The following is a 22,500-nucleotide window of genomic DNA, read 5'->3' on the forward strand; positions in this document are numbered from 1 at the left end:
TATTTCCTTATATTGAAATATCGATCTAGTTCTTTCCATAACACATCGGTCTACTGCATTTAGAACTTTTTTTTTACCCAGTTCACAAATGAAAGTTAGTGTTGGTAGCAGTTAGACTTCGATGGGAAAGCATAGGTCATTTTTGTATCGTCTCCAGGAACTGCACATTCTCTTCTCTCCAGCAAAAGCCACATGGTGTTTTATGCTGGATCTTCTGGCTTTTGTTTCGTAAAGGATTTATTTATATTTTCTACAAAATGAGGAAGGAAATCTCAAAAGTCCATCGGTTGCTTTTAAGTTTTGTAATTCATCCGCGTTTTCCGTGCTTGGAAAAACCTTTCTTATGCCTTCCGTTTGTCAAGGATTCTTCCATCTCAGTCTCAGCGATGTCCTCGAACCCAAGGATCCGTTTCCGAACTCACGAAGATCCTTGGCTGAGCCACGACTCTAAGATCCTCCAACTGGATCCTTCAGCCATCCGCATCTGTGATCGGCGATAAATTCTGATTTATAAACATTTTAAAGTCCTTGAATGATAGGAGAAGTGCAGCGGCATAAAAGCTGCAACTCTTCTCCGTTTTAGCGTAATATCAGGCACAATTTTGTTCTTTTTCACTGCCAGCCACTGAAATGGTTTAGAAAAATATTTAATGCTAATTGTTCTAGAGTAATATTATGGATACCATTATTGTTATTATTATCTGCAGTGTTTGATTTTGATTCATGTAGATTTTTTGTCAGATCAAGTACTACATTTCGAAATTTTCTGTTCATTTGTAATATGTAGGCGAAAATTCGTTCAAAAACCGATTTATATATTTATACGACTTTTACTTCATATATACACATTTCTTTCCATGTATACCTTTCTGTGGGTAATGAAAATTTCAGGTTAACAATATCTTTTATTATCATATAACTTAACCTAAAAAACTCGTTCAGTGCTGAGTCATCTCTTGTCGTCTTCAACAGAAAACGGGAACCTCCGTACAATGGCTGTCCTCTTTGACAGAAAATACCTCTAAAATGGTGAGATTTTCGTGAATAATAAGACATGAGTGAAGTTTCAGCATGGACGTAGTTAATTCAAGAAAAAAGGGGGGGGGGTCGGTATTTTAAATATGAGGTGAGCAATCAGATATATATATAAGATTAGACGAGTTACGGATGAAATAGTGATATGATCTGTGATATAGAAAATGGACAAGATAACAGTACCTGTATTAAATTGCCTGCATTAGTGAAAATGGCGATATATGTAAATAATATTCTATTTTCTTATATTGAAATATTGATCTAGTTCTTTCCATGCATAACACATCGGTCTACTGCATTTAGAACTTTTTTTTAATTTTTGATCCTGTTCACAAATGAAAGTTAGTGTTGGTAGCAGTTAGACTTCGATGGGAAAGCATAGGTCATTTTTGTATCGTCTCCAGGAACTGCACATTCTCTTCTCTCCAGCAAAAGCCACATGGTGTTTTATGCTGGATCTTCTGGCTTTTGTTTCGTAAAGGATTTATTTATATTTGCTACAAAATAAGGAAGGAAATCTCAAAAGCCCATCGGTTGCTTTTCGGTCTTGTAAATCCATCCCGTCCGCGTTTTTGGTGCTTGGCAAATCCTTCCTTACGCCTTCCGTTTCTCAAGGATTCCTCCATCCCACGTCTCAGCGAAGGCCCTCGAAACCAAGGATCCGTTTCCGAACTCGTGAAGATCCTTGAGTCAACCATGACTAGGAGAACCTCCAACCAGATCCTTCAGCCATCCATTACCAAACTTTCCTTCGACGAAACTCTACCATCTCATTTTCTCGGACCCTGTCGAAGGCGCTGAAGGTCTGGCGGCCTTAGGGGAGGTGACCGGACCCCCAAAGAGCGCCGTGATCTCCTGCAGGGTCTTTCCCTTGGTCTCCGGCACCACCAGGACACAGAAGACCAAGCTGACGGCGCAGATACCACCGAAGAGCCAGTACACTCCGTATTCATGGATGGCATCCTGGAGGATAGATGAATAGATAAGATTTAGTTTCAATTCCATTTGTTACAATGGATATTCTTTGCTGTGACATACTGTCTGTTTTATTTTGCCTTCTAAATCTCCCCCTGTGTGCAAGGAATGGCCAGGGTTACCATTCACTGGCAGCGCGCAGGATCGAACGCAGGTCAGCGTGATTGCATGACCAGCTCGTTCACCACTGCACAACACAACAAACATTTGGGAGAAGCTGGTTAAAATACTTTATCATACGAGAGGGAAATAAAACAAAAGCTGATGAAGATAAAAGAGATGGAAGCCAACGCGTAGGTTAGTTTTGTTAGGAAGAAGATAACAAGAAAAATATTTATTTTCATTAAGAATGACATACCGTGCAAAATGTATATATTCCAGAACATATTAAGGCAGCAAAGGACTTCTAGAAAGTAGTGGCTGAATACACGAAAGGAAAAAGTCGGATGCAATAATATCAATAAAAATAGTAATGATGATAAGACCTACGACATCAAGAAGTCAAAAACAATAACAAGAGCAAGAACTATAATAAGAACAATAATATTAATAGCGACAAAAGCAAGAAAAACTACAATAATAACAATAACAGCAGGAACAAAAACAATAACAAACCCGATAATAACAGCAAGAACAAGAATACCAATAATGGTAATACCAAAAATATAAGTTAGAACAACAATAATGGCAGTAGCATTAATATCATAAACACTAACAATAACAAGAAATAACAAGAAACGAATAGTAAGCTAAAAACAAGAAACAAAACAAGGACAATATAAAAAACAAGAACAATGAAATAGAATAACAAGAACAGCAATAGCACCAACATCATAAACAAAAATAATATTAACACCAAAAACATCACCAACCGAAAACTCTACCAAAGAAAATGGGAACCCACCCGGATACTATGCCAAAAAAAAAAAAAAAAAAAAAAAAAAACGGGAACCAACCGAACACTAAACCAAAGAAAACGGGGACTCACCCGGATACTATACCAAAGAAAACGGGAACCCATCCGAATAGTATACCAAAGAAAACGGGAACCAACCGAAAACTATACCAAAGAAAACGGGAATCAACCGAAAACTATACCAAAGAAAACGGGAACTCACCCGGATACTCTCAAAGAAGTACGTGACAATAAAAGACATCGCCCAGTTTGTCATTGTACTCAAACCGCTGGCAGACTCGCGGATGTTGGCAGGGAACAGTTCACCTAGAGGACAAAAACCAAAGGGTTAATGTATTGTTGCATTATTGGAATGGATAGAGGAATATCTTAGTATTGTTGATGTGAAGTTACTGGTATTGTATGAAAGATTGAAGTCGATTATACTTACTCATACATTTGCCTAAACTTATTCATGCACAGGACCATAGTTATTCATAAAATCAATTATCCATAAACATAAACATCATGAGCCAAGGGATTACACTTACTCATTCAATCGATTATCTTAATATTTTCCATTGTACTTACTCATCATGAGCCAAGGGATGGGTCCGAAGCCGAAGCTGAATGCTGCGATGAAGATCATTAGTGACGTAATAGGAAGCCATCCGAGGGCGCTGACGTCACCGTTCTCTTTCAGGTAAAAGAAGACTCCGAGACCCACTGTTGATGGATATTGTGCAGTTTTATGTAATTAATTATCTATTTCTTTATTGATGATATTGTTGTTAGTTTGTTGTGATTGATTTATTATTTTCGGATTTTTTGGCGGGAAATGTGGTTTGGGAATTTTTGGCAGTGTTGGGATTTTTATGGGATATATGATTTTGGGAATCTGAAAGATTTCGAGATTTTGTGTAGTTCAAAATATATTGAGATTGTGGTAAATATGAATCAGATTTCAACATTTCTTTAAAGGAAAATATGAGTTCGTAATTTTAAAAATGGAGATTAGCGAACACATGTAAGTAATTTATTAGTCTTTTAAAAGGAAAATTAAAGAAAAAAGAGTCAGTGACACATTACGGGGGGAGCGGCACCGTATAACTGATATAGGCCTTTGGAAAAGTAATATACTACAACACTTTGCAGAAATATCATTACCATTATCATTATCCTACCGGCACCATAAAAATAAAAATAAGAGGAAATGATAATGCAACAAAAACATAAAAGACCCCCCCCCAAAAAAAAAAAAAAAAAAAAAAAAAAATATATATATATATATATATATAAATATATATATATATATATATATATATATATATATATATATATACATACATATATATATATACATACATACATACATATATATATATATATATATATATATATATATATATATATATATATATATATATATGGGGTGGATGTATCTGGCAATGAGTAAGAGTGGAGTCGTTCTTTTGATCAGTGTTATTAAGTGCTAAAATTACCTGTCCAAAGTGATCTGTGATAGTGCTACATAGGAGAGAAAAAATCGTGAATGTATAGAGCATATAATCCAACCAAAATAGAAATAATAATTCATCTGATAACCTCACAAGTTTATAAAATGTATTATCGGACCATACGTACGCGGACTTTTTTAAACCAACAGGAGTGCCAGAAAGTGCCAACTAGGAATACTAGGATTCATTACAGTGTTTGAGAAGTTCATTAGTTCATCGAGAGTGCCTCAATATTCAGAATCAGTGAAAAGAAAATAATAATAATAATCTCCCCCCATGAAAAGTATACCAAATTACGAAAGCATTAGGAAATGATAAGCAACACCTGTGCCACAGGTCGCCGAGTAACAGTGCCAACCGCGCGGGCATTTCAGTTTCCACTCAAGTAGATTTGCTAAGGAACAGTCAACGGCCAGTATGTAAGTACAGTACATCACAAAATCAGGTAAGCTAAAAATGGTTCCCATAAAGCGTAAAGTATCATCTGACATTCGACAGAAGAAACGCCTGATTAATCAAGTAATAATAAAGCATAATTTAAGCTTTGGCACCTCAGATGAGCGCCAGACGCCGACCCCTTGACCTGCGGTCAGCCGAGGCCGCACCCCGTTAGGCTTAACAACAGCTAAGGAATGCGACGCCGCTCCGAAAAATTGTCAGATACAAAATCACCCTTATAACTCCCTTTATCCCAAACCCCATCCTTACCCCCTCCAATACCATCCTAAATCCTCCCACACCACCCGCATCCTTCCCTCAATTCCTCTGTTGCAACACTACAATTTAAGGACATTATAATGCATGGGCTCATTATAATGGAGTGCGTGTGTGCGCATATGCAGTCTGTTCATACGTTCGTACGCGAGTATGAGCGCGTAGGCACGAAAGTGCGCAGGTGCATATGTGCGCATGTACATGCGTATATATGTGTACAGGTTCATATGAGTGTAGGCGAGTTTAAATTCATGTGCGGATACATGGGTATGTATGCTGCTGTTGTCTACGTAAGGCTATAAGGTTCCATATAGCTTTGTGATAGAGTACATTATATATGGGTATGTTCCGTGCTTATACATGAGGGTATGCATGGGTTTAAAGGCGTAAATATGCAAATTTGTACATATGGTGTATATATTCATGCATGAATGTGTACATTTACATGTGTATATAAGCATGTATATATGTGTATGTGTATATAGGTATGTATAATGTGCGTGTTTATGTGTATGCGTGGGTGAATGTATAGGTAGGCATATGTAGGTATTTATATGTGTATACGTAAAGGTATACGTATATAGGTGTGTGCAGGATGTAGGAAGGTGGATAAATAATTAAGTATATGTATGTATGTAAGTACGTATGTATGTACGTAGAGGTAGTTATATGTAAAGCAAGTACAGATATATACACATATGTAAAGGGGGGGGGGGCACTAGTGTATGCTGCAAATGTATGTGCTCATATACGGATGCGTGAGCACATGCAGGGATAGATACATGCGTATGTATAATGATAGGTAGGTTTGCGAGGTATGCAAAAAGGGGCGTTTACATATACACGGGTGAGTATACACTCATGTATACTCACTCACTTATCAATAACATATAACAAGCGCATAAACGGACAGGCGATGTGAACATATGACTAGGTCAGACTTTGATGGACATGTATGTAGTTATTTATAACGTAAGAATAAGTATCCATATCCATAAGCATAGATACAAGAATAAATGTGTATGCTCGCATATGCATATGCGTGGGAATGAGCATATGCGTAGTACTTAGAGCATGTGCGGGAATGAATATGTCTGCATCAGGTGCACATACGCACAAATTAAGTTAATAAATAAAATAAAATAAAACATATATGCACTTCTGATAATTAAGCCCAGCTCACGGGAGTAGTGAGCAGGCCGTGCATTGCCGCTCCTAAGTCCACTCCAGGTAGGACCAAACCTGCCGGGGGGACTTATCAATGGCATTCCGGCTAAATTACTCCCCTCCCACCAAGATACACCTAAGCCAGTAGGTGGGAGGTAAATCGGCTGTCCACCTCCATGAACAAACGCATCCAGCCATGGCCCCCATTCCCCGGAGGCGAAGGAGCCCCTGGTTACGGCGGCGATCAGGATCGCTCCGGAGCAGGGGGTGCTAAAAATATCCGGGTAAAGACAGGCCGCCCCACGTTGATGAACCTTTGCACATACAATATAAGGACCATGAGAACTGAATCCGACTTACTAGCTTTACTAGAGGAACTCTCTTCCATTAAATGGGATGTAGTAGGACTCTGTGAAGTTAGAAGACTAGGTGAAGAGCAGAAGTTATTAAATGAGGGACACGTGCTCTATTGGAGAGGAAAACCTCTGGGTAGCAAACAGGAATTAGGGGTAGGATTCTTAATACACAAACGCTTAGAAAAGAACATTGTAGAATTCTATAGTGTCAGCGAAAGAGTGGCTTCTGTAACAATAAAACTAAACACTAGGTACAACTTAAAAATTATTCAAGTCTATGCTCCAACCTGCAGCCACAGTGATGAAGAAATAGAGAGCTTCTATGAAGATGTTCACTTAGCCAGCGAGAGAACAAAATCTCATTTCACAATAATTATGGGGGATTTTAATGCCAAAATAGGTAAAAAGACAGAGGGCGAAACCGCAGTAGGGAACCATGGAATAGGCACTAGGAACGAGAGGGGACAAATGCTAGTCGAATTTGCGGAGGCTCGATCACTCAGTATCATGAATACATTCTTCGAAAAAAGACTAGAACGGAAGTGGACATGGAAGTCGCCTTCTGACGTCAAAAACGAAATTGACTTCATAATTTAAAATAGGCGCGATATAATAAAAAATGTAGAGGTTATAAATAAAGTAAATGTAGGCAGCGACCATAGAATGGTGAGAGGCGAAATTAAAATACATCTCAGAAGGGAAAGGAACAAACTAATGAGTAAACCACAGCCAAACTTGGCTAACTTGAGGATCAGAGCAACAGAATTTAGCCTAAACATCCAAAACAGATATTCACTCCTCCGCGACGAAGATCTCAACATCGACCAAATCAATAAACAGTTCAATGACATAATAAAAGAAGCTGCACTTGAAGTAGGCGGAAAGAACGACAATCGAAGCTCCAGCAAGCTCTCGGTAGAAACTAAACAGCTTATGAAAAAACGTAGAGACATGAAAGTATCGTCAAATAGGGACAAGATAGAATTGGTTGAAATAACAAAGACCATAAATAAAAAGAAGAGGGAAGATGTACGGAAATTCAATACTCAAATAATAAATGAAGCAGTGATTTCAGGTACCAGCATGAAAGCAGCTAAAAGAAGACTAGGAATAGGGAGAAATCAAATGTATGCAATTAAGAAACCAGACGGAGAAGTAACACATAACAAGAATGAAATCATCAAAGTAGTGGAAGACTTTTACAGGGATCTATACAACTCAAACGAACAGCCACAAATAGAAGCAAACGCGGTAACTAGCGACGTACCTAATATCACAAAAGAAGAAATAAAAAGAGCACTTAAAGGCATGAAGAGAGGGAAAACACCAGGCGAAGACGGAATTAGTATAGACCTCATATTAGATGCAGGAGACATCGCAACAGTGAAACTAGCCAATCTTTTTAACAAATGTCTTCTCAGCGGAAAAACTCCGAAAGCCTGGAAAAATGCAACAATTATCTTGTTACACAAAAAAAGCGATAAAAAGGATTTAAAAAATTACCGACCCATAAGCCTCCTTTCGGTTACTTACAAACTGTTCACGAAAGTCATTACAGCTCGCATCTCTGACAGTCTGGATTCCAGCCAGCCTAGAGAACAGGCAGGCTTCCGCAGCGGATTCTCAACAACAGATCACATCCACACGCTCACCCAAATAAGAGAAAAAGTAAACGAATATAGGAAACCCCTGTGTATGGCATTCATCGATTATGAAAAGGCATTTGACTCTGTACAAATACCAGCAGTATTAGGTGCTATTCAACAACAGGGAGTTGAGGAGGTATATTGTAATATATTGGAAGATATATACAAAGATGGGACAGCAACCATCAAACTCCACACAGAAACCGATAAAATACCAATTAAAAAAGGCGTTAGACAGGGCGACACCATCTCACCAAAGCTGTTTACAGCCTGCCTCGAGGAAATATTCAAGAAACTAGAATGGGAAGGGAAGGGTATCAAAATAGGAGACGAACACCTAAACAACCTAAGATTTGCAGACGACATTGTTCTCCTTAGTGAATCAGCTGATGAACTGCAGCAATTAATAAACGATCTGAATAGAGAAAGCCTAAAAGCCGGACTTAAGATGAACAAGAAAAAGACTAAGGTTATGTTCAACAGCAGAGTCCCACTCAAACAAATACATGTACAAGGCGAAGCACTAGAGGTAGTAGACAGGTATATATACCTAGGACAACTCGTGCAGACAGGCACATCAAGTGAACAGGAAATAAAGCGACGAATCAGTCTAGGCTGGAGTGCCTTCGGCAGGCACAGTAGCACACTAAGAGGTTCCTTGCCATTATGCTTAAAAAGAAAAGTCTTTAATCAATGCGTCCTCCCAGTTATGACCTATGGGTCAGAAACATGGACTACAACCAGGTTACTGGAGAGGAAACTAATAAGCGCCCAGAGAGGGATGGAAAGATCGATGATGGGAATTAGCCTGAGAGATCGGAAGAGGGCGACGTGGATCAGAGAACAGACGAAGGTAGAAGATATACTCAGGAGCATTAAAAAGAAGAAATGGCAATGGGCAGGGCATGTATGTCGGAGACAAGACGACAGATGGACAAAGAAAGTAACAGACTGGACTATAAATAACTTAAGGAGGCCAAGAGCCAGACCAATGACACGATGGCGCGACGAAATAGCGAAATTTGGGGGCCAAGACTGGAAACAAACATCGCAAGACAGGGAAACCTGGAAAAGAATGGGAGAGGCCTACGTCCTGCAGTGGATTGACTCAGGCTGATGATGATGATGATATATATATATATATATATATATATATATATATATATATATATATATATATATATATAGAATAGAATATAACCAACACACATACACACCGAGAGCAACTGTCATGGCTCCTGCAGATGAGATCAGAAGAAATTTCCTGCCAGCTTTGTCCATGAGCACACTAGAGACGACAGTGGCCAGAACCTGAACTACGCCGACGATGATGGAACTGACGTCATCGGAGAGGTCTGTTCCCGACTCCTGTAGTGAGAGAGATAATAGGCGTCTTCTGTACTCGTCAATAAAGTGAATACTGTATAAAAGTTAAATCCAAGTCCTCAGTACTCCATGACATAAGATGGGAAGGTTTTCCCCAACCAGGAAATAAAATTGCCTCATTCTGAGTCTGGAAACTCAATGGGATTTTCTTTTCGTTTATATTTTCACTGTCGAGATTATATCTGCAGTTTCAATATCTCTAAACTTATTAGAATACATACCAATTAATTTTCACAAACATCTTTAACATGAAAACGTCAGAACATGTTTCATTAATACCATGAACAGAAGTTAATGGCAACGCAAGTCATCTTTTCTATGTTGATGACGTTGTTATTACGTATCAATACATGATTGGTGGGATTAACTAGCTCGTTTTGCGCATGTGCAGGATTTAATTTTAAGCTTAAAAGTCAATGCTGGTCCAGAGATGTATTGAAAGTTTATCCTAGATGCTGATAGTGCGCATGCGTACTAGAGATGTTGATTAAACTTGAATGCGGGATAAACTTTTGTGGCGGGTATAGATGACGCCTAAAGAGGGAGAGATGGAGAAGATTTTGTGCGTCTTGTGATTGTTTGATAAGGGAAATGGTTACGTATATGTATATGAATACATATATATGTAAGTTTGCGTCTATGCATACGTAGAGAGAGAGAGAGAGAGAGAGAGAGAGAGAGAGAGAGAGAGAGAGAGAGAGAGAGAGAGAGAGAGAGAGAGAGAGAGAGACAGACAGACAGACAGACAGAAAAAAGTTAGAACGAGAAAAAAAAACAACTAAATAAATAAGTAAATAAAAGAAAACAGACCTCTGTCCGAGAGAGAGAGAGAGCTAGACAGAAAAAAATAGAACGAGATAATATTAACAATATATATATAACAAAAAATATATATACATATAGAAATAAATAAAAAGAAAAGAAAAGAAAACAGAGACAAGAGCCCGCTCCCCCTTACCGCAAAGATAGCCTTCAAGTTGAAGAGGACAGCGTTGACCCCACAGAGCTGCTGGAACAACATGAGCGCAATGGAGATAAGAAGAGGCTTCAAGATATACGCCTGCTTGAGGTCCGAGAAAGAGGCCTTGTTCGCTTTGGAGTCTTCGAGAGTCTGTTTCAGTATCTGCATCTCCGGCTGGATGTTGTAGTCGGGTCCTGGGAGAGAGAGAGGAAGAGGATTATCATCTTTGGGTCGACTTTCCTCCGTCCAATCTCAGAAATGGGAACTTTGGCGGCTCATTCCAAACTCTGGAGTACTTTGATTTTTGAAGTTTTGGGAGAAAATGATAAGGTGAACGCATCACATTTTGATTTTGAAATATTGTACATTAAAAAAAAAAAAAATGAATAAGATATGTATGCATGTCATCAAATTGGAAATAAAGAAAATCTGGTGAATCGGAGTGTTCCAGAATTCAAAATGAGTTGCGTTCATTCTTTCCTAAAACGAAATTCACTTTAGTGTGAGAATTGCAGTTTAAAGATACATTTTACCCCAAGATTGACCACATTTGCATTTCCATTTATATATATATATATATATATATATATATACATATGTATATATACATATATATACATATATATATATATGTATATATATACATACATACATACATACATACATATATATATATATATATATATATATATATATATATATATATATATATATATATATATTTTTTTTTTTTTTTTTTTTTTTTTTTTTTTTTTTTTTTTTTTTTTTTTTGCTGTTTCTAATCCTTCCTTACCTCTGAAATATCGCATAGATTCCTGGGCCTCCTTCTCCTTCCCCTTCGAGAGTAGATAACTGGGGGACTCCTTTGAGAAGAATATCAACACGCAGAAAATGATGGTCGGGACAGCACACACAACTGCGAGTATTTGCCAGCTGTTTATAAAAGCTCCGAAGATGTATGCGTAGAGAATACCAACTCCGGCCATCAGCTGGAAACCTGCTCCTGTTGTTGGGGAATTGGATATGTATATAAGAGAATTCACCTACACTTTCATATGCGTGTCTTTATGGTATTTATATACATGCAGATGATCCACTGAGGAACGTTTTCGTTTTACGAGAGAGAGAGAGAGAGAGAGAGAGAGAGAGAGAGAGAGAGAGAGAGAGAGAGAGAGAGAGAGAGAGACAGAGAGAGAGAGAGAGACAGAGAGGGTGGGTGGGAGAGAGAGAGAGAGAGAGAGAGAGAGAGAGAGAGAGGGTGGGTGGGAGAGTGAGAGAGAGAGGGGGGAAGGGAGAGAGAGAGAGAGTGTGTAACATACACTGACAGGCAGAGATAAACAAAGAGAAAAAAAATCAAAACAATTATGAAAAACAAACTGAACTTAGACTACCTAATGTTCCCCGAATGTCAGCCGAGGCGAATTCCCCAATGAAGGTGGGCGTTGCGATGCACACCATGCCTGTGCACAATCCAGCGATGATACGTCCCACCAGAAGCATGGCGAAGTTTTGAGCGAAAGCTGGAGAAAATAATGCACAGTTTATCTTACAGTTGGGTATGCGTAAATAAAAATAAAATGACAAAAAGAAAAAAAAAAAAGAAAATGAAATAAAATCATTGCACAAAAAGAGTAATCATAACACAATTACAACCAAGGTAGTTTAACACAGGCCATATTCCGTCTTGATGTAAATCATAGTTGGCAACTTCAGAGCCTCTTTGTCTCTATTTATAGTATATGCTAAATTATTATTTCTTGTTTGTTTATCATTCTTCTACCATTGTTATTATACATACACTGTTTTTTTTTATTGTACTATTCTCAAAGAAATGCAATGAAGAAAAAAATGAAATTTCGCACAGATAAACATGGCCAAAAAAGAGGGTGGAGCTAAAGATGCTATTACGTTTAGCCAGCGAGTGCGTTGTGAGATGTCAGGTAAAGGTAGATGCATAATTATTTGCGTAATTTACTAGATGTTCTTATAATGACCAAAATTAAAACAATATTCCCCTCTTTCAGGACCAAAAAATAATAAAAATAACATTAATACGAAAAATTATGAGAAATACAACGAATAAACACAATATTAATGCACAAATAAACACCGTCAATCTCGCATCCACAAACAAAGACACAGCAAACACACGAGTCCCCCCTCACCGATGATCGCCCAGGACCCGAAGAAAAACGGAAACACAGCCAGCATGGTTCCCCGCCGCCCGATGGCGTTGATGCAGAGGCCGCCGATGGGGCCGCCCACGAGAGCCCCGAGGTTGACCGACGAGGAGAACCAGCTGTTTTCGACGGTGGTCAGCTGCAGGGAACTGTCTGTGGAGTTGCTGGTCAGCAGGATGCCCGCCGGGGAGGAGTAGCCGAGGGCCGTGCCGAAGCAGAGGGCGCCCATCGTTGCTGTTTGGGAAAAGAGGTTTTGGCTTGAGTGTCGGAAGGTTGAGCGAACAGGAAGGGAGGGAAGGAAAGGAGGGAGTTAGAGGGAGAGAGGAAGGGAGGGAGAGAGAGAGAAGGGAAGAGGAAGGGAGGGAGGGAGTGAGAGGAAGAGGAGAGGGGAAGGGAGTGAGTGAAGGGAGTGAAGGTTAAGCGGAAAGTCTTCTGTGTTGAAAATCTATACCATTATTATTGTTGCTGTTATTTTATTATTACCAGTGTTATTATCATGTAATTATAGTTATTGTTATTGTTATCATTATTATTACTTTTATTATTGTTACTATTGCTATAATTAATATTATCATCATTATTATTATAATCATTACCACTATCCTTACTATTTCTTCTTATTATTGTGACCATAATTATCCATATCCAAATTACTACCATCACTACCATTATCACCATCCTCCTTATCATCCCTCATTATCACCCTAATCACCCCGGTCCTCCTCACCCGACAGAGCGGCGATGTACTGCGTCGCCCGAGCGGGTCTGGCGTTGTTTACCAGATCAGCTGATGACATCCCCTGCTCCGCCATCTTGCCTGCTGTTGGTGTCGCCTGGGAGGAAGAAAGGCAAGAATTGTATGAGTTGATAGGTAAGAGAGGTAGATTCTGATAATATTTTGCGTCATTTTACAGTATTCTGATATTTTTCGGCATTTTCAATATTCTGATAATATTTTGCGTCGTTGGTTTGTGTAAAAAAAGAAAAGGAAAAACAAACGAATTGGTGGTAAGAGGACACGATTATTACAAGGTTCAAAGTCAAAGTCAAAACACTTTATTCCATGAATTACAATGGTTATTCTTAATCATAGTAGTCAAGGTTGAAAAAAATCACATAATTTCAAGACCTTTTGCTTACCGTTTTCAAAGACTTTTTGATCAATTTTAATGTCACGCCACAATGTAATTGAACTTTGACGTCAAAAATGTTTCATATGAACATAAGGTCCGTGTTTTTTATTTAACTAAAAAAGTAACAATATTCTCATTCTCATGACCTTGCAAGTTCTGTCCACATTCATCACGATTCTTCGAAAAGCTTGGTAGACTAAGAACCAATTTTAAAGACTTTTAAAGACCTTATTAATAATAACATAATAGTAATAATAATGTAAAATGAAAATGTAAAATAATAAAAGTAATGTAATGGAAAAATGTACAAAAACATACAAGAATAATAATAAAGCTTTGTATATATAAAAATTACACACACAAAAAACAGCAACAACAATATATTCATGTTATATATCATTGAGATATAAAAAAGAAAACTGTTATTGATATATAATATAAATACAGTAAGGATGCGATGAAACAATTGCTCTTCATATAATATTACAAAAATATTAAGTAAAGATACAACTCCTGTAGATATAAGAATAAAAAACTAAGAAAATATACCTGTTCCAGATATGAAATATGATAAGATCTAATAGTGTGTCGAGGCCTACTGGAAACCACTTGATTCGAAACCACTTGAACTGTCAAACGATGAGGGATTATCTTCAATTAGTGCTGAGGAGCTATCGTGTCTTATCTTTTTGTTATAGTACCATACAAAACACTGATAAGAGGGAGGGAGTGAGGGAGAAGGGAAGGAAGTGAGGGAGATGGATAAAGGGGGAGGGAGGGAGGGAGGGAGTGAAAGGGAAGAAGGGAGGGAGTGAGAGGGGGGAGAGGGGAGGGAGGGAGGAAGTGAGAAGGAGGGAGGGAGGGAGGAAATGAGAGGGGAGGGAGGGAGGAAGTGAGAAGGAGGAAGGGAGGGAGAGACAGAAAGAGAGATAGAGATACAGACTGATAGAAAAAGAGAAAATAGGGATAGAGTAAGAAAATTACAAAGAAGAGGAGTTTTAGAATGCCTTTACGTGCTCTCTTTCATACACGTTATCCAAGTATATAAATACAACAACCTTTACAGCTGTTATCAATACCTCATGAAAGTTGTTTTCTATGAGTATAATCCCCTACAAAAGAATCCTGTGGATAAAGCTTACTTTCGCAAATTTCGTCGAACTTTGATGTATTTTGATAAAATGTGTTTGCGAATATTTCGTCTTTTCCCTCCTAACCTACAATCCAGTTTCTCTACCTTGATAATTTTGTTATTTTAGTAATTTTAAAGTATCACTGTGTTAAAGTATCGATTTGAATTAACCTTCTCTTAGCTAGCTGATAATAATCATAATAACAATCAAAATAATAGATATGATCATAGTAAAAAACAATAATATATATCATAATGATCAAATTCTAAAAATAACAAGATCCTGAACTGTAGCTCAAGAATTTTTAAAAGGGCGATACAGACCGATTCGGTGTGACGTCACGAGTCGGAATCCCCAGCCCACTTGGTGAACACAAACCCGTCGCTCGGAGATACATCACTATCAGCGCGAGCGAAAATATCGTATGATTTCTTTGATTCGCCAAAAACCGAAGCGACAAAGCGATATGAAGCAAAACGAAAACCTGTGCAGCTAAAAGCGTGTCCATACCGTCCGCCTGCCGATATTTGGATCGACGATCCTTCATCTCACCAGGTTATAATAATAATTTTCTAATATAATTTGCTGCAGTAACTTACGACTTTTAGCTATACATGGTATTTTTCTGTGAAATCACATATCTCCCCATTTACTAGGTGTTTATACAAAGGAGACAATAAAGTCGCCTATAGGCCTACAAGCGCACAACGCATTTTTCTCTCCTCAATAATTTGACCTCAAGAGATAGGCCCTCTTCACTTGTATCAGTTGCTGGACAAAGGCAACAGGCAACTGTATGCCTGCTTTGTTTTCATCTAATGGACAGTGCTTGAAGACACTTAGGATAAAGTCTGGGTGAGTTGGATCCTGGGGTGGTTTGCCTTTAAATTTAAATGATGATAAATCAATATATTAGAAACTTTGAAAATGTAAAATTGCGTGTGCTTTTGTATAATATCTACAATGTTTACCTTGCTTGGCCTTGATAGTGGAGATATATAGAGTCTGAAAGTGATTTTCTGTCTCTGGTATTTGAAAAGGTGTAAAATATTAATATGTAGATCAATAAAATGTTTTGTGCACATGTAAACATTTTCCACCTGGCGCCCAAGCACTCCCTCTTTCGTTCACGCGTCTCATGGCCTGTACCCATCGCTTCTATTTTTCAGGTTTCTTTTTGTGTCTGGGAATATATGAAAGGTTAAACCTTTCTTTCCCATCATGTTGTGGTTCGAGCAACCAATGGCAACACAGCTCCACGGCATTTTCAAGCAAAGAAACTAAATTCTCAGAAAAATTCAGCGACTTTGTAAGCAAAGTGCAATGAGTCTTCGAACGAACGAGGGTTTGTTTTCACCAAGTGCTCCTTGCTAGGGGCGGTTGCTAGGCGTTCCTGAATCGGTCTATTCGTTAGTTTTCATGATTGGCTGGCATATAATTCGACCGATATCAACGCTAATTGTTACAAGGCTTTATCTGCAGTATCCTTATCTGTAATTTCTCGTAAGTAGTTTATTCTTTATATGTCTTATCATCATTATTATTCTTATTTTTTTAAAGTTATTATCTTATTGTTATTATTATTATTTTTAATTTATTTATTATTATTTTTTTTTTTTTTGGGCTGTCGAATTTCAAGTGATTTCAAGTTTAATCTCCGGCCACACAGGCGTGCCAACCTGTCCACACAGCTCGTCAACACGCATGCGCGACCCATCGCCGAATGAGTAAAATGCCTTATACTTGTATTTTATTTTGTAACTCTTCATTGAGCCATTTAATGAGTATTTAAAAGACATTCTACAGGGAAACCAGTGTGAAAATGGTATTATAATCGTATTATAATTTACCACTATAATGGCCAACATGACGCCTATATGAATATTAACTGAAACAATAATAATATAGCGAGGTAGGAATGTGGGTCAATCAATTAATGCAAATGTAGTAAAATGGTTGTTTTTAGAACAATTCGTTCGTGTTTTCACGTACCGATGTAACCACTAATTTGTCCATTTTGAGTTTGAATTGTTATTAATTATGTTATGTGTATTTAAGTATTTCAAGTGTATTTAGGTATTTAAAGTGTATTTAAGTATTTTAAGTGTATATAAGTATTTTGAGTGTATTGAATGATTATAAGTTTTTATTTATTTGATTTTAATTTTAATTTTAATGTATTTAAGTTTTTAAGTGTATTTATATATTTTGTGTATATAAGTATTTTAAGTGTATTTAATTATTTTAAGCATAGTTAAGCATATTTTAAGTGTATTTGATATCAGTGTAACAATGCCTGTTCTGTATCAAATTTATATGACCTCATTTCTTTCCGATGCTGAGATATGGCATGCAGTATCATAAAGAAAAAAAATGAACTCAATTTCTGTAAAAGTAACTTTTTCCACGTACGTCGGTTCGTGAAAACAAGGACGAATTAAGCTATAACTCCTAATTTTAGCACATGATTTGGTATTAGGTGTAAGCAATTCAAATCTTAATCGTCATGTAATTCCATTATTTCTTAGACATGTAAAGAAATCGTCGTACCACGGAATGCCCCGTGTGTGAGACAGCTGCGGTACGACAACTTGACCTACTGGGTTTTCGTACACCTGGCAGCGTCGATGATCCGCCCACAAGACTTGAAATAATTGCAAGTATTTGGTGCTACAGAAAAGCCTACATTAATAATAATAATAATGGTCGATATCAGAGGCATCACCAAAAATAAAAATAAAAATATATATCACAATGATCTTAACAAATCTAAAGGTAGTATGGCGCAAATAGTTTTTAAAAAATCGATTTCCATAAATTTTCGCGACTAACTGGCAAATAAGCATCGATTTCGGTTTATATCAATGACAGCGATAATAATATCTACATTCGCTATTATAATGGTCACACTTTCAAAATAACAATAAAATACTTAACCGTAGCTTAAAAGATTTAAAAAAGAAAAATAATTTCCTGACCGTTTGGCAAATAGGTAGCGATTTCGGTTTATATCAATGACTACGATAAAAATAATCAATAATATAATTATTCGATATTATAATGGTCACACTTTAATATAATAAAATACTTAGCTGTAGCTTAAAAAAATAAAATAAAATAAATAAAAATGAAAAAATCTGTCCGGCTGGAAAATAAGTAGCGATTTCGACTGACCTGTTGGATAGTTCCTGGGACTTGAATCGCAGTCAAAAAGGTACTGACTGGCGTGACTGGCGGATGCCCTCTTTACATACCCTGTGTGTGATTAACTCCTGGACACCCCTCCCCTCTCCCTCCCTCCCTCCTAGACCTCCCTTCACCCCCTCCTCTTTGTCTCCCCCCCCTCCCCTCTGTCTTTCCCCACCCTCCTCTGTTTTCTGGTTTGTTCTTATCTCTTCTCTCCCATGTGTCTCTGACCTTCCTCCTCCTCCTCATCATCTCCTCCCTGCCTCTCTTTCTCTCACTTCTTCCCCTCCCCACCCCAACTTCCTCCCCTCCCGCCTCTCTTCTCCTCACCCTTCTCCCTCCCCTCCTCCATCTCCTTCTCTTCCTTCCTCCACCTCCCTCCCTTTCCCTCTTTCCTCCCTTCTCCCTCTCTTCCTTCCTCCACCTCCCTCTCGTTCCCCCTCTCCTCCCTTCCTCCTCCTCCTCCTCCTCCTCCGCTCTCCCCTCTCCCCCCTCTCCTTCCCTCCTCCTCCTCCTCCTCCTCCGCTCTTTCTCCCCCCCTCCCCCCTCTCCCCCATCACTCTAATCAAGTCATTGTGAATTCGAGGTTTCATAGTAGCTTACTCACACACGTGACTCCTTTTAAGTGTGTCACTGTTAATCGGATATTTTTCGGGGGGGGGGGGGGGCTTGTCTTGATGAGATTGTTATGTCATTGGTATTATAAGACTTTCTCATTCAACCTCTCTCCTTTTCTACGCGTCTCTCTCTTCCTCTGTGTCTATTTTTCCTACTCTTTATCTCTCTCTCTCTGTCTGTCTCTCTTTGCCTTCCTCCCTCTCTTTCTTTTTTTTTCTCTCTCTCTCTTTCTTTCTTCTCTCTCTCTCGTAAAGGACTGTATATGGTATATTCATCCATTATTATTATTATCATCTTTAAATAACCAACAAGAATATGTAATTGCAATTACACCGTATAAGAACGGTCACAACTAGAGCAATACATTAGAATTTGTATACATCTTGATAAGCAGCAAGGGATCCTTCGAATAAAGGTCCACAAATAGGCCTACTAAACTATTACCATTTATATATATAATGCTAGTGTCCATTATGATAACAGCAACGATATTGATAATAATAATTATTATAATAATAATAAGAATAATGATTACCATAATACTAATACTACTGCTAATAATAATGTAAATGATAATGATAATAATAATTATCATTATTATTACTATTACTGCTATCATTATTACTATAGTAATGGAAATATCATGATTTTTTTCTAGAGCCACACAGCATCTTCAAATGCATTAGGTATCAAAATATTTATACCAATGACTACTAACGAGGTATAGAGGGAATGGTCTGTGTAATGAATGAATAAGCACAATATTGGTGTCATATTTTATCATAATTATTTCCATCATCGTTACTGTCATTGTCATTGCTATCCCTGTTATAATTAGTATGCTTTATAATTATTGCATTATTATTTACCTCTTGTATTGGACAGTATCACCACTATAGGAATGATTAGTTTATTAATGATATGATGTGGTAGGAATGTAGTAATCAATTAACTTGTGCAAATGCAGAAATATTTGTGTTTAGGACAATTAAATCCTCATCCGTGAATTATATGATGTGCAAGCCATTCAGAAATCAGTTGCCATCATATTTCTTTATACGTGCAAATAAACTGTCGTAACACGTAATGGTCTGTGTGTGTGTATGGGACAGCTGGTTCTGTTCAGGCAGTACGACACTTTGGCCCGATGGGTTTTCGTACGCCAGACAGCACCGATGCTCCGCCCACAAGATTTAAAATAATTGCATGTGGCGCTGCAGTATTTTTGTCATGTTTATTGACTTTTTTTTTTCTTTCTTTCTCATCTCGCCTCTTTCTCCTTCCCCTTTCTCATGTAATCGTTTTTATTCTCCCCACTGTGTTGATTTACTATAATTGTATTGTATTATATATATATATATATATATATATATATATATATATATATATATATATATATATATATATGTATATATATGCATATATATATACATATATAATCTTTTTGTTTTTTATTTTCCCCCCCCCCTTATAACCGTTTTCATTTTTCTTCTCATCTTTGTTTGCTTATTTGTCAACAGAAGCTTGGTCACGTGACTTCAACCTGTATATATTTGTTCATGCCTTTTACAACCTAATTTTAACGGTCTTCTGTCCTCTCTCTTCCATTTCTGATCCTTGTTTTTTTGTTGTTTTTTTGCTAATTATGTATATATGTGACTCTGTTTTCATGGTCTTTAGTTTGTGTAGATGTCTTGGATCACGTGATTATCATCTTGACAATCTGAAGTGTTTCAAGGCCGTGTTCCTCCCTCCTCCCCCTTCCCCCCCCCCCCCCTGCCTGACTCCTCCCTCCTACTACAACTGTTTCTTGTTTTATTAACTATTTCCTGTTATTGCTACTACTACTACTGCTACTATTATTATTATAATTTTTTTGCTTTTTCATCCGGTCACGTTATTATCTCCTTGTGACAGGTGAAAGTTATTATGAGGTGTTATAAGAATTAATTCAGTAGAAGGGAATATCATTTCAGATTTTTTTTTCGGTGGAGGAGGGGGGCACACTAATAAAAAAAAACATTTTATTTGTAGATTTATTATCATTTTTTTGGAATGATGGGAGACGGTGGGGGTGCACAGTGACTATTTTTAGAATAACACATGTTCATGTTTACATTTTGTACAATATCCAACAGTGTTAAAGTTTCAATAGTTTTTTCAGGCGTTTTTGACTTCATGGTCTTATTGGCCTGGTATGCTACACATTAAATAAAATACCTTTCATTCATTCATTGAGTGCAAGGAGGTATTAATAAAAGTAGGTATACTTAATTCCTTCAAGCTGAGTAAAAAAAAAAAAAAAAAAATAGAGGCCTTTGGCTTGATTCCCGCTGCGAGCAATTCCACTTCAATTCATGTATAAGCATAATCGCCCATTCTTCTCATCCACAGGGCTATTTTGACGACTGTTCAATGAAAATATGACCATTAAAATAATTTTCCATCCGTTTTGAAAATTGAAAAGACCAATATGAATTATTAACTCCATGCGCCTTTTCCAAAAATAGAATCGCAACTATTGTGACGTCATCAAAACAGACGCCATGACACCTCCTCGAGTTGCTACTGACCTAGCCTTTCCCATTTCGCAGCTGATACAATGACAACACAACTATGGTGACCAATGTTTAAGTAAATATATAAAATGTGTGATACTATCATCATTATAGAAGCAATATTTATTGCAGTATGTAGTTTGAACATAGTACCGCAATCAGTTACCGTCATAGTGCCTATAATAGTTATGTATAGACACACACACGTATTTATATTTATGTATATATGTATTAATATATATGTATATATATATATATATATCTGTGTGTGTGTGTGTGTGTGTGTGTGTGTGTGTGTGTGTGTGTGTGTGTGTGTGTGTGTGTGTGTGTGTGTGTGTGTGTGTGTGTGTGTGTGTGCGTGTGCGTGTGTGTGTGTATACTCAGACACACATACACACATATATACCTATATATATATTATATAAATGCATACGTGTAGATCTAATATATATATATATATATATATATATATATATATATATATATATATATATATATATATATATATATATATATGCGTGTGTGTCCATCTATCTATATATGTATATGTATATGTATATATATATATATATATATATATATATATATATATATATATATATATATACAGAGAGAGAGAGAGAGAGAGAGAGAGAGAGAGAGAATTTGAATATGTATATGTATATATATGTAAATGTATATATATTTGAATATATATATATATATATATATATATATATATATATATATATATATATATATAACACAAACACACATATTGACATGGTTGTATTCAGTAACACTATTGTAATAAGGCAGTAAAACAAATGTTTTTTATTCCATTTATTTATCAATCATCTTTTTAACGGATATTACCACTATATTTTGTTGATCAACCTCTAGTAGATTATTCTCCAAAAATAATTATAGCAAAGAAGTTTTTAAAAAGTGAAAAAATAGAATTAAAAGTAAAGATAAAAAGAATCATAACGATATTAAGAGTTATAAAAACAATTCTTATTATTACTATAAGGATAATGATAGTGGTAATGATAATAATG

The 22,500-nt window shown here is 37.0% G+C and overlaps 1 protein-coding gene across 2 annotated transcripts in view; it reads right to left on the bottom strand.

The window, feature by feature from the left end:
- Positions 1–894: 894 nt before the first annotated feature.
- LOC113813240 (facilitated trehalose transporter Tret1) overlaps positions 895–22,500 on the bottom strand; it is a 23,562-nt gene continuing 1,956 nt past the window's right edge. Inside the window, exons 1-10 of one of the 2 annotated variants that reach the window (XM_027365203.2) lie at positions 18,273–18,368; positions 13,560–13,665; positions 12,818–13,066; positions 12,044–12,172; positions 11,446–11,655; positions 10,650–10,846; positions 9,523–9,673; positions 3,497–3,631; positions 3,129–3,232; positions 895–1,998 (exon numbers count right to left, since the gene is read on the bottom strand). In XM_027365203.2, the coding sequence (XP_027221004.2) occupies positions 1,798–1,998; positions 3,129–3,232; positions 3,497–3,631; positions 9,523–9,673; positions 10,650–10,846; positions 11,446–11,655; positions 12,044–12,172; positions 12,818–13,066; positions 13,560–13,644 (1,461 nt within the window). In that variant the 5' untranslated portion in view covers positions 13,645–13,665; positions 18,273–18,368 and the 3' untranslated portion in view covers positions 895–1,797. Of the gene's footprint in view, positions 1,999–3,128; positions 3,233–3,496; positions 3,632–9,522; positions 9,674–10,649; positions 10,847–11,445; positions 11,656–12,043; positions 12,173–12,817; positions 13,067–13,559; positions 13,666–18,272; positions 18,369–22,500 lie in introns of those variants that run through there. The other variant, XM_027365201.2, reaches the window with a different exon arrangement.

The sequence above is a fragment of the Penaeus vannamei genome, chromosome 41, assembly GCF_042767895.1.
Source record: "Penaeus vannamei isolate JL-2024 chromosome 41, ASM4276789v1, whole genome shotgun sequence".
Lineage (NCBI taxonomy): Eukaryota > Metazoa > Arthropoda > Malacostraca > Decapoda > Penaeidae > Penaeus > Penaeus vannamei.